The sequence below is a fragment of the Vespa velutina genome, chromosome 1 (assembly GCF_912470025.1).
Source record: "Vespa velutina chromosome 1, iVesVel2.1, whole genome shotgun sequence".
In the NCBI taxonomy this organism is placed as follows: domain Eukaryota; kingdom Metazoa; phylum Arthropoda; class Insecta; order Hymenoptera; family Vespidae; genus Vespa; species Vespa velutina.
This window is the reverse complement of record NC_062188.1, coordinates 13,389,891-13,412,138: the sequence shown is the minus strand read 5'-3', so window position 1 is coordinate 13,412,138 and position 22,248 is coordinate 13,389,891. Positions and strand designations below refer to the sequence as shown.

General features: G+C 35.1%; 2 protein-coding genes across 5 annotated transcripts in view; one reads left to right on the top strand and one right to left on the bottom strand.

The window, feature by feature from the left end:
- LOC124952700 (peptidyl-prolyl cis-trans isomerase FKBP14) overlaps nucleotides 1-5,559 on the bottom strand; it is a 37,527-nt gene extending 31,968 nt beyond the window's left edge. For both annotated transcript variants that reach the window (XM_047502981.1, XM_047502990.1), the window contains exon 1: nucleotides 5,006-5,559. In XM_047502981.1, the coding sequence (XP_047358937.1) occupies nucleotides 5,006-5,544 (539 nt within the window). In that variant the 5' untranslated portion in view covers nucleotides 5,545-5,559. The remainder of the gene's footprint in view (nucleotides 1-5,005) is intronic.
- Nucleotides 1,864-22,248, top strand: part of LOC124952652 (protein NDRG3) — a 71,133-nt gene continuing 50,748 nt past the window's right edge. Inside the window, exons 1-2 of one of the 3 annotated variants that reach the window (XM_047502967.1) lie at nucleotides 20,484-20,598; nucleotides 20,673-20,740. Coding sequence is in view for 1 of the 3 variants with exons in the window: in XM_047502876.1 (XP_047358832.1) it covers nucleotides 9,754-9,855 (102 nt within the window). In the remaining 2 variants the exon portion in view is untranslated. Of the gene's footprint in view, nucleotides 1,954-9,669; nucleotides 9,856-20,483; nucleotides 20,599-20,672; nucleotides 20,741-22,248 lie in introns of those variants that run through there. The other 2 variants (XM_047502920.1, XM_047502876.1) reach the window with 2 other exon arrangements.

Here is a 22,248-nt window from a genome sequence, read left to right as displayed (position 1 = left end):
AAAGAAAAAAAAAAACAAGAAAAGAAAAAGAAAAAAGAAAAAAGAAATTTTATACGTGTTAACCATAAGAAAGTCAAATGAAATATAAGAAAGTAGAATAGGAAACGAACGGAACATTTTTCATTATTAATAAAAACGATTGCAATCGTTTAAATTGTATTTAACTATATCAGCGAGTTATAATATTTTAAATGTAATATTTCTTATTATTATTGCTACGAGCAAATTCAAGATAATTTTATTGCAAAAGGCACGATGAAAAAAGAAAGACGAGCAAGTGTAAACGAGGGAAGCGTCATTCGGTTCTTCGTCTTCGGATCGTTGCTTACGACGTAGAACTTTCGAGGGCAAAACCGAGTGAATAAACCGAGGGAAGAACACAGAGAGATGCATCTCGACTCGCGAACGGATTCACTCGCGCGAGAGCTCCTTTTTTCCAGGGTAGCGGAGAGAACGAGGGAGTAGGAAAAAAGAAAGTAAAAAAAAAAAATAACGAAGAAGGGGAAAAGGAAATAACGGCATTGGGGTGGCGTAGAAATGGCTAGAGTCTGGCGGTTTCGGAATAAAATACTGAACGAGTATTGCCGGACGTTGTAGCAGCGGGTTACAAGCGAGCTATGCCGCTTCGTGTTTATGGGATGAGCTTCGCAGTTTACACTTACTATCGAGAGGGGTGGCCGCGTTTTCCGACGCAGTTAATAACGGGAAAGAGCTTCGCCCGCGGCCTCGTTCGATAATTTCCGTTTGCGAGTTTAAAACATCGTGTTTCAAAATCAATTTAATGCCATTTCACGGTTTTCTATCTCTCTCTTTCTTCTTTATGCCACTCGTTTGCAACTACGCGAACAATTTTACTCGTTTTTCCTGTATAACATATTCGGTTGAAGGATAAATGCAAAATATTCAAATTATTGAAGTATCTCTATTCTATTAGCTACGAAAATAGATTGACAATATTGTTTTTGAAGAATTAAAAGGAAATACAATTGTTAAATATTAAAATAGATAATGTTCATCCTCTCTCTTTATCAATGTGATTGTGAGGAATGATAAACAGATCGAAATCATTTCGATTGAATCGAAGTTAGATTAGTAGTAAAGATCGTTATCCTTGTTAGAGATAACGGCTTAAAATTGAACTGGTCCGATGATCGCTCAATTCGATCGACGTTTGCATTACCAATGCTATTCGGATTTCAATTAATCGATCGACGTGTCAAGGAACGAATGAGGAGGACAATGCGAAGCTTCGCCAAGCTAGCGAATTAACTGATTTCGATGCCGTACTAATAGGAGAAAGCTGTAATCTCTAACTATATGTAATCCATAATTCAACTACGATGACGATAAGGATGAATTAGTACTACAGGAAATGTTAAATAAGTGAAAGTAAAAGGAGAAAGTACGTGATATTTTCGCTTTGTTTGAAATAAAACTTCGATGTTCGAGGATGATCACTTCTTTAAGATCTATCAGTTCGAGACATTTCGAGCCTCGTACATCACGGCGTTGTCAGCAAAACCGTCGAGTAGAATTCTAATCGATCTGTCGTAACGTTGTGAGTTCTCGTTTCGACCGGTTAAACCGCAACGGCCGTTTAGCGACCGCACATACACGGTAAGGCACGTTGCATACTGTCGCCGGCGATTTGCTCGATGAAAGACTAGAAACCAAGCGACCAATCGAGTCATCCGGTGCCATCTTTCTCTCTCCTTCTCTCTCTCTCTCTCTCTCTCTCTCTCTCTCTCTCTCTCTCTCTCTCTCTCTCTCTCTCTCTCTCACTCACTCATGTATTCGCGGTCGTGACGACCAAGCGCATACGCCCTCATATATTCTCTTGAATTCAGTGATTGCCACAACAAAGTAATACGTAGTCTGCTCATATATTCTCTTGGACCCAGTGAGAATCTAGCGACTGGCCAACAGTGCGCGACGGACCTAATTACGAGCATCGTAAGTTTCATTGACCTTGTTTGACTCGGAGGAAACTGTTGAAGATGAAAAAAAAAAAAATAGGAAGGGATAGAAGAAGAAGAAAGTGAAAAAGATTTCAAAAACTTGCAAACACAACGAGTAAGAACGATAACGTGCTTTTGTGTCGACTAAGAGAGGATGAGGAAAACGTTTCTGTCCACGCTAAAGGAAGTACCCGTTAAGCTCGATAACATTATCGTACTCAAGCTCCTCGTTATCACCCTCTTGAGAAGTAGTCAACTCGCCGCTGGTGGTGACTAGCTTGCTAGCCCTTTTGCGATATAACTGCTAATCTAAGAAAACGAATGAGCTCTTCTTGCTATGAAAACTATCTTTAGAACGAAGGTATCTTTTCTTTCTCTTTCTCTCTCTCTCCCTCTCTCTCCCTCTCTCTCTCTCTCTCCTCTTCTCTTCTCTTCTCTTTTAGTTGATACAATTAAATGTTAGGTAGGTAATTTTTTTTTCCCTTACAAGAGACGAACTTCGTACTCATTTTTTTCTCGTCCTTCTAACTTACCGAATTTTTTTTTTTTCTTTTTTCTTTAGTTTAGCAAGCAATTCCAAGAGTTAAGATAACGGTGCCTACAACGGCGCACGCAAAATTCTCGTCCAGTTTCGTTATCAGAAAGCACGCAAATAGCCGATACGTCGCACGAACAAACAAAGCCGTGCCATTTTAAAGATCGTACAGATCGCACCCGGTGGTTCGCCGTGAGATAAGATTATGATTTAAAATGAGAATAATCATTTTGTTCCAACGTATGTTTATTCATTCTTTTATTTTTATATAAACAGGAAGTATTGCAATTGTATGTGTATGCAACTAATTTACCATTAAATAAACGTTATATTAATATATACTTGACAAATATATCTATGTATTATATATGAATATAACCAACTATTTTGAGTTTCGTTTAACTTCTATTATTTGCAAATAATCTTTCGAGATCAATAGAAATTTTGGCTCGCCAATCTCTAACCTTAATGAGAATATGAATTAACACGCGATTTATGTATGCAGATGCAATGAAAAAAAAGAAAAAAAAAAACTTACGATGGTTGAATTCTGTAAAAATAATCAAGAAACAATATACATATACACGTATGAATGTATATAAATTTATATATCGAGGATTGATCGATCGATATAAAGCAATTTCATTGATAAAACAAAATAAAATATTTCTTTTCTATGGATTGATGTCTTGTCAAGGAACTAGAAAGAAAAAGAAAGAAAAACGTAAAAATAGCAATCGAAGACTACAGTGTAAATGATAAATATTTTCTTTTGTTTCGATCTAATCGTCTATCGATGATATCATGCGTGAGAAATCGCATTAAAATCTTGAACAAATAAAATAAAGGTCAGGAAAGTAACGTGGGAAATTTTAGTTTTAATTTCAAGTCTACAAAGAAACGGTTTTCAAGTTTGGTATTGTGCGAGCAGTCTACTATACCATGACATTAAGCCCGCTTAACGGTACTTGTAACGGCCTACGAAAGAATTTAAAAGTGTCGAGACCTTCTCGAGACTCGTTTGAGACTCGTTATCTTTCTTGTACCGATAGGAATCGAACGGAACACTCAGAGAGTTTTTATATTCTTTCGAATATTTACCATTCGGAAAGAGTAGAAGGAGCGATTGGTGATATTAGATGTGGGAAGGGAAGAGAAGAAAGATAAGAGAAAGAGGAATATGGAAGAGGGACGTTTGCGTCGCAAGAAATTCTCAATTATCGCGGGTAAACTTTTCAATCTGGAAAAGCAGCACTCTTGGGTTCTCGGTCGACGTGTAACACTGGGCAAACTCATCAAAGCGCAAACAGAGAAGTTCTGATTATTCCGAATTCAATGGACGAAGCAGTATCCAGTGTGAAACTTAGCGACCAGCTAGATTGATTGGACCACGTTCATTGGAAAATGAAATCCGCGGTAATTACAAATTTACCGCCGGAATAATCGAATATTCTTGTCGTCGTACGTAGTGTTGAGGCAAGCGCGTAATAATAAGCGTACGAGAGAAAAAGAGAGAGAGAGAGAGAGAGAGAGAGAGAGAGAGAAAGTATATGATTTTCATTGAACAAGATGCGAAATGTTATATATTAAAATACATATCATTGTTCGACGATAATTAAAGAAAGAAAAGGATTTCAGTTGAGATAAGCAAGAAAGAAAGAGGAGATATTTAATGAGAATGGAGAATAGTTTGACCTCATTTCTGAATACATGATTTTACATAAATATTTTCTTTTTCGAAATCGTTAGACTCATTTAAACGCATAATTTGAAACGTTTAAATTTAAAATCGTCAAATTGATCCAATGGATCGTCATGAAGTCTTATTTTGTGAAAAAAAAAAGATCGTGCCAAATGGAGAGAATACTATATTTGGATGTACTTTCTCTTTATCTTTTTTGCTTTCTCTTTCCTTTTTTTTTTATCTAAAGAACGAGGGAGATAGCTAGAGAGAATCAAATAAAAAGGCAATGCACCTTAGTAGCCCTAAGATGATCGATCGAGCATTCGAAATCCACAAGCGAATTACATTCCCTCGTTTGATTCTATTGAATCACCGAATTCGGAGCAACGCACTCTGAGACTTTCTGATAAACGCAGTAAAATCACGTTGGAAACGAAAGAGGATCACGTTCGGTAAATCGTAGATAATACGGTGCATCTAAGTCTCTTTAATCTCTTCTAAGATAATAGTAAGTTTAAAATAGTTGCAAGTTTCTAGAAAATACATCATCATTATCATCATCATCATCATCATCATTAATGTTCCATGATCGAAAGGAAAAATTATATTCGTATTCATTCGATTACATTAATTTGATATTTATTTTTAAATATTATTCTCTCCAGAGAGAAAAATCTAATCTTGGTTCAGAGAAGGTTCAAAGAAAGCTATCGCTAAAGAGACACGCACACGCTTTTTTTTTCTCTTTTTCATCTCCCTCTCTCTCTTCCTCTCTCTCTCTCTCTCTTTCTCTTTCTCTTCAGCAAGCGAAAAACTTCATCCACTGACCTTGAGTCGAATTTGGTACCATCTTGAAGCGTGCCGGTATAATGCATAGTCAGCTGGTCGCCCTTTTTCGAATGGACCTCGCAGATTTCTGGTAAATAAATGGTCTCGACCTTGAGACCATTGTCAGCTTTGACGGCAAACTTGGAAAAGGCAAAAATCGCGAGCGCAAGAAGCGCGAAACGCGAAGAAAGAACGGCGCTTGCGCTTTTCGACGAACGGAAAGCCATGTTCAAACGCTTACGGATGCTCGCGAGCAACTGGAGCCACGTAGCGTCGCGCGCCGCCGAGCTGCCCTCGCTTTGTACGCCGCCCCCCCTCTCTCTCCCTCCTTCCGTCCCTCTTAGCATCATGCTGCTTCGTGGCCGTGCCTCGCTTCGTTCGCCACATTGCGCCGTCTCATTGGCCACGCTCAGAATATGTAGGTCTGCCTCGAACCTTCTTTCCATCTCCTCCTTCACTTCCTTCTCTTCGTCACCTCTACTCTTCTTTTCCTCTTCCTTTCTTCTAGAGTGTCCGTTCGGAGTGAATGCCGAATGCATTTACCGATTACAATAGACTTCTCTCCGTCTGCGTTTCTATCTCTTCCTCTCTCTGTCTCTCTCTCTTTTTCTTTCTCTCTTTCTCTCTCTCTCTCTCTCTCTCTCTCTCTCTCTCTCTTTCTCTCTCGTACTCCTTAGATGGCCTCCTTCGTAAAAAATCAGGAAGATCGCCTTTCATTCTTTCACGATGATAATTATTAATTAAGTATGGATTATAATTAAGAATGGGTTATATTGTTCTTTTTTTTTTATCAATATATCCTATCCTTCTATCTTTCTTTTGTACTCTCTAAATGAACTTCTACGTAAAACGTCAAAAGAATCGTCCTTCGTCCCTTCATAATGATAATTATTAACATAGAACTACTTTTCTAGAATATGCTCTCCTTTTATCGTCAAAATATCCTCTCTATCTCTATTTCTATCTCACTGTTTCTCTATGTCTTGTGTGAGAGCTGCTTTGTTCACATCCTTTCAACTACGACTCCTCCTCGCATTGTCCCTCGTACTTTTCCACAGAACGTCATCGCTATCCTTCCTTCCTTCCTTCTACCAGTTCTTTCCCTTTTCATTTCCTTCTACTTTTCCGTCATTTATCACTAACGTCGCAGCTTGTCTTCAAGCGAATTGGAACCGTTGCAATTCGAAGATCTTGCACTTGAAAAACTATGATCAAATACAGGTAGAGTATAGATATGTATGTACGTATATACTTATCCAATAATTTTTCTTTTTTTTTTCTTTTTTTTTTTAATAAAAGTGACATTAATTTTGGCTAATTCTTTTCGTAAGATCAAATGTTCTCTTTTTTTTTTTTTTATTTCTATATTTGATATGGTATATCTTAATTATACAGAAAATCAAATATTTTCAAATTTTATGAGATAAAAATATTTATCCGGTTTATTATAGTTGTTCGAGTATTCTATCTTTTTTTTTTTTTTATCTAACTTACGATGGGTCTCAGCTGTATATCTTAAATTCAATTCGTATTCTAAAAGACTCCGACATTTTTATATCTACATTTTTCTTTCTTACTATTTCGTAAAAGTAAAACAAACAAACAAAAATAAAAGAAAGAAGATACTTATTCATAGCTCCGTTATCAACGACGAGGAAGGCTCAACGATGCACGATACGTTTCATTAATGTTCAAATCGTAAAGGCTACTTCGCGTTTTTATGTACACGTTTTTAGGTTGCTAACCTGAAATATCGTCAAAGGGAATAACAGAAAAGAACCAGTCAAGCTATTCGTAAATAAAAAAAGGTTGCTACGATGTTATGTTCTTTCACCGTATTATAGCAGCAATACTCGTGCATCATATTGAAGTATTGAATTCAGTAAATATTCTATTATAGCAAATTGTAGTAAATCTTCGATCGAAAAATTGAAATCATGTGTAAATTAAGGTAAGCAATTATTACGATATCGTAGAGTCCAAATGTAATAACTTTGTTTACGAGTTACCACAGGACACGAACTTGTATTATATTCGTACGCTACGCTCGTTTAAAACTTTTGTTCAACTTTTACAACGGCTCGTTCCTCTTTTTACATGAATTTAAGACCAGCATTCATTGAACGTAGCCCATTCTTTCTCTCTCTCTCTCTTTCTCTCTCTCTTTTTCTCTCTTTCTCTTTATTCATTGAATTAAAATTTCTTCAACCCATTGCAGTCAATAAAGCACGAACTCACTTGTACGAATCTCTATGGGATTAAATAAAAAAAAATTACAAAAAGAGTTGTTACATTCTCGTTTTTCGCGAAATTTCGATCACTGAATAGCTATCATTAGGTAGAAAGTATTTACATTACATTTCTTGATAACCTTCAACTCGTAATCACGAAAAGATAAAATATAATCGTTGATAAATCTATGAAAATAATTTTATTGATAATTTTTTTTTTTTTCTTATATCTTGTGTATTTCGAGATAGAAGTGATATCCTTCCGGCCTTCGTTAAAAGAGACTAATGAACAAAATACGATATCTAATGGAACAATATTAATTATGAAACTGATATATCTAATTTAAATCGAACTGATATAATGATCCAATAAAATATTTCATTATCAACCTAATTTAGATAAAATTAAAAAAAGATTTTATTTTAAACTCTTAAGATTCCAATTACTTTGTCATATTCTTTTTCTTAAAGAAAACATTTACAAAGATTTAATATCAATCGTAGCTTCGATAAAAGTCACTTTTTAAAATTAATGGCGTTTAGTAGAAATGTGACAAGAATTTCGAAACGGCTTGTACAACGATGTGCCGGTTTTGAACTAAAGCCTGTTCCAGCTGCTTAACGCATGGAAATTAATAATGAGACAGAATGGAAATCCTGGAGCGATAAGCCCCAGATCTACATAACTCTGATGTGGATTATGCAACAACGCATGAGAGTACCGGCGTGAATTGAACGAACGATCGAGGCACCAAACACGGAACACCGGTCCATTTAATCTTCAGCCCTAACGCAAACTTATCCATTCTCCAAATACTATGGGCAAAGAGCGATTATCGATATTTTGACAATATCTCCAGATATTTCTCATTGAAATTAATTATATAAGTATGTGTAACAATGATTATTATTATATTATTAATTCCCGATATTTCTTTTTTCTTTCTCTAAATCAATTAATTTCAATAACATCTAAATATGGTCATCGGTAAATATTACAATAATAACATTTCCCTTTAAGAATTCACATAACAGATCGAATTATCTTTGAAATTCTAGAAGCATATTCTCGTATGCTCGTCACGTCGCTTACAACGCTTACACTCGTCTCTCTTATAGATACTGCTTCGTACGCCAGCCTCCTTCGTAGCTCTAACGTTAATCGAAAGCGATCCTCTTTCTCACTCACTCTCTCTCACTCGCTCTCTCTCTCTCTCTCTCTCTCTCTCTCTCTCTCTCTCTTTCTCTCTTGTTACCAAGTACGACGATTAGCATGAGATTACTAATTCATTCTCGTCTGCCACCAATGCCCTTCCTTGTTGCTTCGAAAGTCAAAGAACATTTGCGAATGATCGAGATCAGGAGCAACAAATATTGTCTAATTATTCACTCGAAGAATTATTGTTCAATTTCTTTCTTTATTTTTGTAAAGATTTGTGAGTAGAACATTTTTAGATCGTTCACTTTTATCACGAAAAAGAAAGAAAAAGAGTCGAAAGAGATAGCAGTTGGACCTATGTGTATATATAGTATATATATGTAGATATGTATTATATATATGTTTGACTCGTGAGATTAATACGCTATCTACACTCGTACTATGATTTATCAAAGTGTAACGGACGGTCCACTGATTTTCCAAGTAGAGAAACAGAGAATCGCTTTATAAATTTAAGGAAGCTCGGTGGAAAATAGTAATCCGAAAGATGTGAAAGCGAATCGTTCATACGATGAAAGTTGAATATCACGATCATTTAAGCAACAAACAAATCGGACTTAATGACAAATTCATTTATGTTTCAAACTCGCTAATCTGTAACCTATTCGTGTTCACTATCGAAGTTAAAGCTCGAAAGCTTCGAATATACGAAACGAGCTTCCACTCGAGCTTCCAGCCCGTTCGAATACCGGAGATAGCCGAAGTATCTCTCGGACTCACGATTCCGTTTGCCCTACCGAAACTCGAAATACGACTGACCATGGTATTCCCATAGGATGTTATTCCTACGAAGGATATACCGCACATTGCCTAACGAAAAGTTGTTATCATCCTCCTCTCAAGCATTGGATTCTCTTTAAATCGGATGATAGGATGTGAAATAAAATGAAACATATTTATTTGGAACTGCCGGTTCAGGGATGCGATAAGAGTTTCAAACTTTCATGTATATTTATTTATTTATTTCAAAGTATCGTATATCTTTTAGAAGATAGAAATTGAGTTTTGTAGTAAAAATGTTAGAAAAAGAAAAATATTTTAATTCCTTATCTAACTTATCATCGAGACACTAATTCATAGCATATCACTGCCGTGACATGTGTACTCGTTCGGATACATTATGAACGAACTGTTACAGCCAATGTTTATTATAGAAGCGTACGATTCTCGATAGTTGAATATTTAACCGCGGAACACCAACAGTGCTCGCTAGGCTTTCGTCGTGCAAACGTGATTCGTCTTCGTAAATGTTGTTATCAGTGTTGACATATTTTTTCGAAATGGCATCAGTTCTCTGAATGTTCTTCATTCGTACACTACGTTATACTTTTAATCGAATAGCAATAACCGTGGAAACGTACCAAATGTTCTTCCAAGTCTTCCCATCGCTTCGAAAACAGGTTCGTATCAAATGAATCGTTGTCCTTGTGTATCCTAACAACAAAGTTTATGTCGATAATTCCAATGAAATATGACTTTCCGTATCTTATTAATGAATTCATTTATTTTCACTATCGGTGTAAATTCACTGCGTTCATTGTTACTTTGTTTACGTTATACCTTTATACAATTCGTACTTATACAATTTATCATTCGTATATAGGTATATACTGAAATAGATTTTCTGTAGCTATAATTTCCGCATAATTTTCTCTACGCTCGAGAAACCGCATTTCACCAAGTAACTGGCGATGCGTTAATTCATCCTTTTTCAATTTTCCATAAGAAGTTTCCCATCGCATCTCGGCAACGCTACACGATTCATCGTCGTTTACGTACTTTGGAAGCACTCGGTTCGGAAAATCGATGTCGTCTTTAGACGACGACGAGCATAGCTCGACTTTGAAACTCCCATCTCGAAGTGCTTCCGTCCTCTTCTCATTTTGATTCCACGGAGGCGACTGAGTATTCGTGGAAATTGAATTTGCGATGCTATATCGCCACGACTGGCGCTGCCTGCGGAGCAGATGCGATGATATCGATATTTGAATATCCCACGAGTTCGGTAAATCGAGTTAGTTAAGTCAAGTTAAGTCGTAAGATCCGGTTAGAAGCACGACGACGCGACGTTGTGTCGGATATTATTTCTTCTTTTCATCGTAACTTTCTTAACATTTCTGTTTTCCAATTCATAGCGAAGGAATTTTAACGGATTTTAAAGAAACAGTCCTGCATTCGATGAAATATAGGCAGGTAAATACATCGAGGATCGAGTAGAGATGGTTGAAATATTTATTGATGTTTTAGATTCTATATTTGCCATAGATTTTACTTTGATAATAGTGTTGGACAATCCGATCAAGGAATCTAATTATCGTTAGTGGTAAAACGGATGATACGAATGTATGAACCTCAACTAATGTCAACGCGATTAAGATTCATCGTTAAAATTAAATTCCGGATCAAATCACGTCGACTTGAATTATTTTATTACTACGTATTTTTAATGTAGATCGGGAGAACTGCGACGTTGTATTTTTATCGAAGATTTTAAAGAAAATCAATAGTACGAAACATGAAGGTAATGTGTATGACTCACGTTGAAAATCAATCCATACATATGCTTAGAAAAACATAGTACATATATATGTATGTATGTATATATATATATATATACATATACATATAAAACTTCGTATAGCTTGCTTTAGTTTTTCTACTTTTGAAAGAATACCTATTTGCAATAAAGTTTGTGGCATCGAGAACATATGTATATACAGATATACATATTTACACGTGTATGCACATACTATGTCCCTTTTTCGATAAACCAATGGAAAATTCGACACACCGATGCCACAAAGAAAAATAACGTCGACGGAATAACGCGTGTCTACTCTCCGAATCGTTTTTGCGGTATCGCGAACAGCTTCTCGCGCCTTTGAAAAAAAAGAAAAAAGAATTTACCTCTGGGATCTCCAGAATTATCTTTATCATGATCCAAGAGTCAAGAGCCATACTTTTTTTTTATCATTTTCGTTAAATGGCTTCCCTGTAATTTTACGTTTCTTATCTCTTCTCATTTCTTCCTATTTTCTTTTCATTTTCTCTATGTATCTTCATCGTAAAACTAAAAAATTTTCTTACTTGAATTATTATTGCAATTTACAACGATATAATAATACTTGTATTGATACATATCCACGATATATTTTTATAAGTGGATAATAAAAAAGAAATCTAAATATATATGTATAGACTGTGTGAATGTCGACGTTTACATAATTGATTTAATTTTAGTTCTACGAATATTAGAATTATATTTATTTAATGGAAGCTATAGCACAATGGATCACATAAATGTCACGATAAACATGTTTAAACGTAGATAAGCGTGAACGGTCGATAAAAATAACTCGTAAACAATTTCTCAACGTTTCCTTCGTTCGAGCAGTTCAACTATGTGCTGCTCGAGTAAAAACGTTGATGACGTCGACAATGATTATCGATGTAAGCGAAGTAAAAAGCTTTGATTGTAGGCGCACTATTGATCAGTCGACTTGATTCAAGAGAAGAGATATAAGCGTACGCATTTAACAAATCAGCAAATCAACAACTATCACGAAAGCACAAGCGATGCATTGGCTACTTGTTTAGTCGTCTGATTTTTTGGTCATTCGTGGATTTATTTGCTGACAGTTGGTCGACAGTACGAACATACATAGCCTTAATGCTATAGAGCTATACAATTGATCGATAATAAGAACGGGAAGTAATAATACAGAGAGAAAGACGGAGAGAGAGAGAGAGAGAGAGAGAGAGAGAGAGAGAGAGAGAGAGAGAAAATAAAAATCTGCCCATAACAATTCGTTAATTTATTAAATGATTGACATTTATTCAATTGTTGATTAGTAGAACATCAAATAAATTACAGATTGACGTTATGTGAAATCGTATTTGCACCATTTATTCGTTATTAAATTATAATTCATGACGTCTAGATCATTTGGTCTAGAAAGTTGTACCATATTATACATAACGAGAAATTCGTAGTATTTTTGATAAAATCGTTGAAAAAGTAATGATTGATCTTACATCGAAAGATTCTCTTAACTAGGAAACATAAATCACTATTTAATCATCTATAAAAATACATTGTATACAATTAATCAACGATCCTAATTCTTCATATAAACGTAACTAACTTATTGATATTTCTCTTTTTATTAATTATTTATAAATTCTTTTTTTATCTTTGATTTATTTTTGATAGTCGACCTTATACTATACTAAAAATTTGATCGACTATTTTTCACTTTTATATTTTCGATAAGACTAACTATTTTAAAATCTATTTAATGGAACATCCAAAAAATATTACAACAAAAGTAAATTGCTGGAAAGAGCCAAGTATATAAATTTGCTTAGTTACGTACTTACGTACGTACGTTTTTAGCATGAATGGCTCAAAGATTGTCGATAAGATCTTGCTATTCGTAGAAAGTTATCTCGAGGTCAACTTTCACGAAGCGGAGCTTCTTCGCGTCGAAGGTAACGCTTAAGAGTCTCATAAAGAAAAAAAAAGAGAGAAAAGTAAAAAAAAAAAAAAAAATAGTTTGACCGGTAGTTATTATTGGTAATCTCGAAGCGTATAAAAGTCTAAGCGACTGAAAGAGAGAGAAAGAAAGAGATAGATAGAGAGATAGATAGATAGATAAATAGAGAGATAGATAGATAGATAGAGAGAGAGAGAGAGAGAGAGAGAAAATAAACGAAAGTTCTTACTTCATTTTCGTTAAAAGCTTTTGAATTTTCTTTATTAGTTAGTTTTTCACGATAAAATAAAAGATAAATAGAGAGAGAGAGAGAGAGAGAGAGAGAGAGATAACATCGCAGCAACGAATCCTTCCCACAATAATCCCGATATTAATTAGTAACTCGATATTAATCAGTATGTTCGTTTGGTCGATGTTGTGACCGCTCGAGGGATCAACAAGAGAAGCGAGTATATAATTGATGTGCGAGTGATGCGTTCTCATTATCTGAAGTCCTCAGAATCCTGTGAGATTTACGTTTCTCTCTGTCTCTTTCTATCCCTATTTTTATCTCTTCCTATCCACTTTTTTACGTGTCAGTTTTCCATATTTCTCCGAGCGTGACACAAGTTATATACAAAGAGAACCGCGAAAGGCGAGAACGAGTTTTCCATGGGGTACGTTCAATGAGAAGCGTTTCAACGCACGCGCGTGCTAAAAAGATAGCGACAGGCGCATTGAATGGCTTTTAGGAAAGAGAGAGTGTTGTTTTTTTATTCTTTCTTTTTTTTTTTTTTATTCCTAACATACTTTCTGTCTGCCATTCATTGATTCAAAGTGTACCTCGGATACGAAAGAGATGGTATAGTTGAAGTTGTTGCTAGCTTCGATAGATATAATTTCAATACGTTTTTTTTTTTTTGAATAACGAAAAATAAATTCGAGACGAACTCTCGACATTGATATTTCATCGAACAGAATATGTATAGATTTTGATGTTACTCGGAAGATCATTCAGCTGAATCGTTAAAGAGAGATAGATAGATAGATAGACAGACAAATAGATAGATAGAGAGAGAGAGAGAGAGAGAGAGAGAGAGAGAGAGAGAGAGAGAGAGAGAGGGAGAGACAGAATGATACTTTTTTTTATCGGTTTTCTCGTTTAGCCACTTTCGCTTCATTTCCTCTCATTTTCATTATCGTATGGATAGTCGTAACATTTGCAAAGAAGAAAAATGAACCACGAGACAAGATATTAATTATAAAGAAGGAGCGTGCTCGATTTGTGAAAAGAGCGCCATATGGGACGTGGTCAATTTTCTTCCGACAATATTGATCTTGCCGCCACACCGTCGACGAAGAGAGAAAAGCAAAAATTTCTCGTGCAGACGTACTCACATATATATATATATACACACACACATACACAAACATACACGTACGCACATGCACATACATGTATATATACTGGGACGACGAGAGAAAGAAGATTTTCCACTGGAATACGCGATATCGAGGACATTCCTTGTTCTCTTATGACGACTAGTCGTCGTAGATGGAAACGATCGACGATCGACGCAATCTGACATAACTCAACTGCGTTTTGTCTCTAATTCGATAAAAAAATCCTTCCTCTGTTTCATCTCTTTTCATTTCATCTATCATATCCAACCATTTTAGTTTTTATTAATACTTAAGCACTCCTCATACATTGTAAATGCATTATCAAGAGCTTATTACGTCATTTCGAATGAAAAACTTGATATAGTTATAGGAATGTTTTGGTAGATAAAATAAGAAAAGAGTAAGAGAGAGAGAGAGAGAGAGAGAGAGAGAGAGAGATAGAGAAGTAAGTGGAGAGATAAGACTTAAAACGAAGTAAATTAAAACAGGAACTAAGAAGTTAGACATTCTGATTAAAATTGAATGGATAGTGGCGTGCTTGAAATTGTTCTTTGTCGGATAAGAGGAATACGTCGAAGGAGTTAGAAAAGAAAGGTATAACATTTAAGTACTCGTGAATCGATCCCACATCAGCCTCTCGGAAAGCAGGAAGTTCGTCAGTGTCAGGGTCAGACGGCTTCTCAGAGTCAGCTCTTTAATCGCTTTCACGATTCCTCGTCTCTCCTTCCTTCAATGCGAATTCCACGATAGTAAGCACCTATATAGAAGTGTATATATATATATATATATATATATATATATATGTATATATATCTGAACATGTACCTCAATATACCTATTCCCAACGTATTCTTGAGTCACAGCGAGAGCTCGATCGGTGAAAGTCGAATATATATGTATGTATTAGTCTACACGTAGTCGACACGAGTTCGAAAGCATCCTAGTGACGTCATCGTCCACTTTCGTTTGCCAACTCGGAAGCAACGATGACGAGGATGTTCGAGAGCGTCTGGCACAGCGAAAGGCGAGAAAAATACGACTGAAAAACGATCCTTACGATGGAAAGTCGATATTCTACCTTGCTTGAAGAGGAGGTAAAAGGGTCGCACGATCTCTTCGCATTGTCCTATGACGTTCATCTTACTGGGAATGGTTTCTCTTAGTTTAAAAATCGACTAGAAAATATGTCGGATTATTTTTATCGAAAAGAAAAATGTGGAAAGAAATTTCTCTTCTATTCTTTTATCTTAGATAAAAAGATTGTTCAGCAGAGAACGTCCAATGTCATTTCCCTTTTTCGTAGTAAATTCGAAAGAAAGAAAGGGCATAGTTTGTAAAATGAAAGAAATCCAAAAGAATTCACGTTTCTCGAGTTCTCTTTCGCGTTATTTTAATCGCGATACTATGAAATAAAATTGTTTCGCTTTTTTATTTATTGTTTTATATGATTACGCAATTAATTAATGATATAGATATCTGTCAAATAAAAAGTCAATATGATCGTGCATAGAAAAAAAAAAAAAAGTCGATGACAATCACGGTCATTGTTCTCGTTCTCACTTTTTCCAACAAGACCAACAAAATTATTCGTATTCAGTAATTGATTAAATTAAATTGAAACGAAATTAATATGAACGCGTGCGTTTCGAATTTTGTCGTTTTGTTTATGAAAAGTAGAGATACGCATGATTTATGAAAAAAAAAAAAAAAATCACTTTCAAAGAGAACTGAAAGAAATTTAGAAATTTATCTCTTCCGTTGTTTACGAAATAAACAAGAGAACTTATGCAAATATAATGATTTCGTTTTTGTTCTTTCCTTTCCTTTCCTTTCCTTTCTTTGCTTTTCTTTTCCTTTCTTTTCTTTTCTTTTCTTTTCTTTTTTCTAGTATTTCTTTTCTTAACTCTATTATAAGCACGTGCTCGCAAAATTGTCGCTTATCAGATCCGTTGGTGGCACGAGATTTTTAATAACCCTCATTATTATAACACCGATGCTCGCTAAAAAAGCATTATCTTTGCATCGTTCTAACGTTAACGAAATTATCGGAAATTCTTGAATATAATCAGGATTATGGTCGCCTTCGTAAACTACCATTATGAGAACGCGAGTTGGCAATTTGCACACGAAGAAGTAGAAATTTCTTTCGCAATATTCTTTCTCTGATTATTGTGAAAGTTGTGAAAATGTTATAACAGTTATCTTATTAAGAAAAAAACTTGGATTGCTTCATTGCAATTTTTCCTTTTTTTTTTTTTCTTCTTAAATATTTGTCATTCCATTTTTTAACGTACAATTTCAATACAATTATTATGATATAATATTGTATGGACAAACGTATTAATTCGTGTCTTTAGTTCCGGTTTTTATTAGAAAATTTGGAGCAAGGTCATTCGTACAGATCTTCGATATATCTAGGCAAATTTAGAAAGTCTTTGCTCTTCTCGACTCGTCGTAAACTTTAGAAGAGGGCACTTCCACATTCGTCTTTCCTTTCCGGGTCACAAACCTCGTTTGTACGTGGTATCGTTCGTTCCACACGGAACTTACCAAGTGCTCGGTAAATAAAGGTGCTCTCTTTCGAGTTGCTCGATTAATCGACATGAGAAAGTACCTTCTCGTATAGTCATCGTCTCGTTTACTTAAGACTCATCATCATTATTCAGAAGAATTCTCCGTTTTTTATTTCTCTTTTTTTCTATTTTTTATCCGTCGATCTTTGTTCTCCTAAGAACCAACTTTCAAATTTATTTTATATATTTATATTTTCTATATATGAAAGCATTATATACATTTGATAATTCGTTTAACGAGGGTTCTACTATTCTTCATTAATTCAGAGATGATATCTCCCTTAAAACCGACATTTCATCGATCTCATCGTCATTTCAACGTCGTGGAAAGTAACAAATAAGAAAGTTTAACACCAGGTCAAAAACCGGGTCATCGATATCATTAAAAAGATTTATACCTTCGTATGTGTATATATATATATATATATATGTACAAAATGGAACACGAAGTGTATATTAAATTTGCGGATCATCCTATTTCTATATCGATTTATTATTTCTTTCTTTTCTACTTTTTTTTTTATTTTTCCCAACATCAGAAATAGAAGCAAATTTAGATGCACGTATTCGAAAACGTGAGAAGGTTTTTAATAACACAATTACGAAACACTTATAAATTCTCAGATAGTAGGCGAAAAAACATTTTCATTTTTAAATTGGACACTTTAATTGCACGAACACTTTCAAATACGATACGCGTGTTTCCAAAAGCGCGAAGATATATGCAATTAAATAATCTTTTCTTGCAAAGAAAAATTTCTCTTGAAATGGAGAATCTTAATACGTACAACTGAATTTACAACTGAGGTGTCCTTTTTTTTATGCAAAAACGTCATAATAGAGTCAACATAATAATTTTTAATTCATAAAAAAGCAAATAATAAATCAACGATTGTGAATTTCTGAATAGATACAAGTATATGTAATTAAATATAAGTACGTATCAATGTACGTATTTATATATAGAAGACTGTAAGAGGAAACCTTGACAAGTAAATAAGTGGGTAAAGTGAGATGGAGAATAGTACTAAGAAAACGACCCTCGAGGTTTCATATAGCTTCGCGTAAGCGAATCTCAAAATATATAAGCGGAAGAGAGAGAAAAAGAGAGAGAGATGAAACTTATCGAGAAGATAATTAAAGCTTCTACTATCGGACGATCTCCACGTGGAAACGTTATTTCTATTCACTTCAGAGAGAAAGAGAGAGAGAGAGAGTGGAAGATTAGGACAGTGATTCCCAAAGTGTGTTCTTCAGAACCCAAAAATTCCACCAAAAAGATTCAAAAATTCTAACTATCGAATTATTAGGACAGCTAAATTTTATATCAGGTAATTCGATAATATCCCATTCGTTAATTTCGTTTTGTTACGCATATAAATAAAGTCTGAAATATCAAAGCAATATTTGTTTCATTCAACATTTTATTAAATTTGAGGAGAAATGAGTCATTGTTCAAAAAATATAAAGATTTTACATGATTTTTATACGACAAAAAAATATTACACAATTTTCTATGGAATCCGCGATCAAAAAAGTTTGGGGATCTTTGAACTAGAGTTTGTGTATAGTTTTAGAGTCACTCGAAGTTACTTGTCATTGATTTTTTATACAAACAAGAAGGAAAACGAAGATCTGTTATACTCGGTTGTTGCACATGTTTATTTCATTATGGTTGCAGCTGTAGGTATTGTAGGAAGCATGGACATATTGTTTATCAAATAATATTAAATAGAGGTTATTAACAGATCGATGATCAAAGGAAGATTGAACATTTGCTTACGGATAATCCTCAGTTATATATAGGATATAACTTGTTCGTTTATATATATTCGTTATATATTTTCTAAGACTAATGTTTTAGATTTGAAAGGAAAAACTTTAACAGTCATATTACAGTCTTCTGTTTTCAAAAAAAAAAAAATTTGAAATATTTCAACTGAATACTTTGATACATTGGCAGAGTATTTCAAAGACATTTGATTATTTTTTGATAAGATTTATTCGACTAGAAAATATATTAAATTCAACGCACGTTTATTCGAATATTTCTCACTGTGTGTTCTTATGTTCCGAATACATTTCCTTTGGGAATTCTACGCGTTAAAATATACTCTGTATGTATATGTACGAGAGGTCCTACCCTATATAGAAGTCGAAAACAGGAACGCAAAGGGAAACGGGAGGAATAGCCACGGTAGTCGCAAGAGTTTCACAACTCGCAACCATCGCCGTTCGTTTCCGTTGCACAGTTAACTCTGGAAATTGGAGGTAGGGTATTGCAATTTCATCTTATCGAACGATTTCGTGGTCACGATCAATTTTATTCGATTCCTCTTTTTTGAAACACAGAAAGAGAGAGAGAGAGAGAGGGAGAGAGAGAGAGAGAGAGAGAGAGAAAGAGAGAAAGAGAGAAATCGAAAGAGGTGAACAGCAATAGTAAACCGAAACTCGCGTTTCCAGTTCAAAGATCGTCTAGTCAGTCGTTCGATAATATCTTCTCTCAAATCACTATCAAAACTATCTACCTATCAATACTAAACTTATTTATCTGTTTATCTACCAACATAAAAACTTATAACGATTCTATAATTTTGATCTATAATTTTAATAAAACTTTCATATCGATAATATTTATTTTCAGAAATTCACGCGAGTAAATTTTTATTACTAATTCCTTTTAAGAGATCGTAAAATTAGGATCTAGTAAAATTTTCATAAAAATTAAAAACGATTAAATATTTTCATGTAATATTGAAAATTGATCATTGTTTAGATAAATATTTATCGTCGAAGAAAGAGAAAGATAAAAAAAAGAAGGAAAAGCGAGGCATGAATGAGCATTGAAACGTTTAGCAGGTAAATCTTGTAGGTATGTATAATACGCTCGAAGAAATACTAAGGCTGATTTCAGAAAAGATTTTCTCGCGAATGCGTTTCGTCCTCTTATTCTATTCTCCCTCTCTCTCTCTCTCTCTCTCTCTCTCTCTCTCTCTTACTATCTATCTCTATCTTTCTCCCTCTCTCTCTCTCTCTCTCTCTCTCTCTCTTACTATCTATCTCTATCTTTCTCTCTCTCTCTCTCTCTCTCTCTTTCTCTCTCTCTCTCTCTCTCTTTTTATCTTTTTCTCGACTTTTCTTCCGGGAGATCGAAGTTGGAAGCGTGTTAAAAGTTTCAGGTCGCCTCGAGACGCGCTCGAGCCGATGCCGAAGTTTTCTAAGGGCTGGTTAAAGCCCTCTCTTTCTTTACCACCCCTGTTTTCATGTCCTTTAGTCCAAGATTTTCTCTGTCTCTCTCTCTCTCTCTCTGTCTCTCTCTCTCTCCCTCTCCCTCTCTCTTTGCTCGTCGTCCGCTTCGATCTCGCGAAAATCGTACACAAGGGACGAGTTTCCATGGAAAATTTTGTTAATATTGTACGCTCGGTGCGATCGCCGTTTGCGACGCGTAAAGTCGTTCGCTCGTCCGAGAATGAAGTTTATAAACGGTACGCGGCGAGGGGAAAGCGTTATAAAAATTAAAAACTTCACGAGCGATACATAATGGAAGAAAGGAGTTGGAATAACTGAAGGAGGAGAAGAGGATGGAAGAAGAGAAGAAGAGACGAAGAAGAAACGTTCGAGTATGGTCGAGGCCTGCAAGCACCGTTACCTTATATACATAGCAAAAGGGTAGAGAAACTTGGTCGTATCTGTACGCAGCTCTCTCGAACTTTAAATTGAATTAACCTAATAAGGCGCTGTCTTTACTAGCACGTTTTGCCGTAGGTAAAGCAAATATCTACGATGCGGACCACGGACGACTCCGGCTCCTTTCGAGTAGTACGGGACCCAGAGTATGGAATTGCTTGATATACTATTACGAAAATTTAATTAGCTTTTCGTATTCTCGCCAATGACAAACACTTCACGTTATCCTTTGTGTTTTTTTACTTTAATGTTTTGCTCGAACTCTTTTAAATATTTTTTTTTTCTTTCTCTTTCTCTCTCATTGTTCTCACTAAGATAGATATCACAGATACATTTTCATTGTCATCGTTGTCGTTGTCGTCGTTCTAAGCTCCCTAACCGCTTATGGTAAAAGTTGACCATCCAAACGAGAAATTAGATGGTCCGCGAAAATCCCAACGCGGTCATTCCCGGCAAAGCTTGTAAGTAAGCCCCCTTGTCTACGCGTTTCCCACGTTTATGATACTGTTACGTTCCCGTGCGATTAAGCTAGCAGACTGAACGTAATCGTTTTCACTTAACACCTTCTACCCTAAGCCACGATATTCGTTTCACGTCGAAATTTCTACGATAAACTCAAACGATTCGACGGAGATCGAATATTTTTCTAGATTTAAGGTCTTAACTTTTATCGTGATTTAAAATACCTTCGAATTCTAAATCGATCGATATGTATACTCGATCGTACGAGATCACACTAGATCCCTCGTAAGATCGACTAACGCTCGTCGAGTCTCGGCCAAATCCTCTAGCTAAAGCTATCAAACCTATCGAAACACCTTACGAGAGAGCTTTCGACTCTCGATAAAGCTATCGAACGCTTTTATTTTATTGTTAAAGCTTCATCCCGTTGCAACATACAGGACAATTTCACTATCAATTTCTCTGAAACTTGTTTAGTAAAAATTTTATTTACACGCTCGATTTAACTTTTCACATTTTGCCAACCGAATCGCGGAAATTCAATTACGAGCTTGTCGGAGTTACGGGAGTTGTTTCTTTACGTTATAAAAATAATGCATACACGTTATAGAGAGTACGCATATACCTATACGTAGATATATATATATATATATATATATATATATACACATACACACACACACCTCAACACTTTCCATGCGTTTAACGACGTTTTCGCACTAAATTCTCACGAAGTGGTTGGAGACTGGTACGGAGAAAGTACTGACGAAAATTCGGCATGGAAAAGCTTAATTGCTGCTTTAATGAGCGCCACTCGTCCTACCTAATCTGCTTCCAGATTCCGCGTTGCATTTGTGGCTTTACTTAGTGTAAAAAATGGCGCCAAGTGCACGCTCCTGCCCTTCCGAGTTTTCTAACTCATTGCTTATACGCCGTTTTAAATTGCCTTCTCATCTTATCCTGAAGCATACATTTTTTTATACTTTTTTTTATTTAATAATGTTTCTTTTTAACGTTTCTTTTTCGTTTGAATTCGTACCAAACTGATACTTTATTATTTTTATTAACTCGCTTCGTAATTTTATAGTTTTAATTAAAAAATTTTTAATTGTATTTTTTTCCTTTCTTAATTTATGGTGATATGAAATTTTATATAGGAATTTACTATAAATTCTCAATCGATTGGCAATCT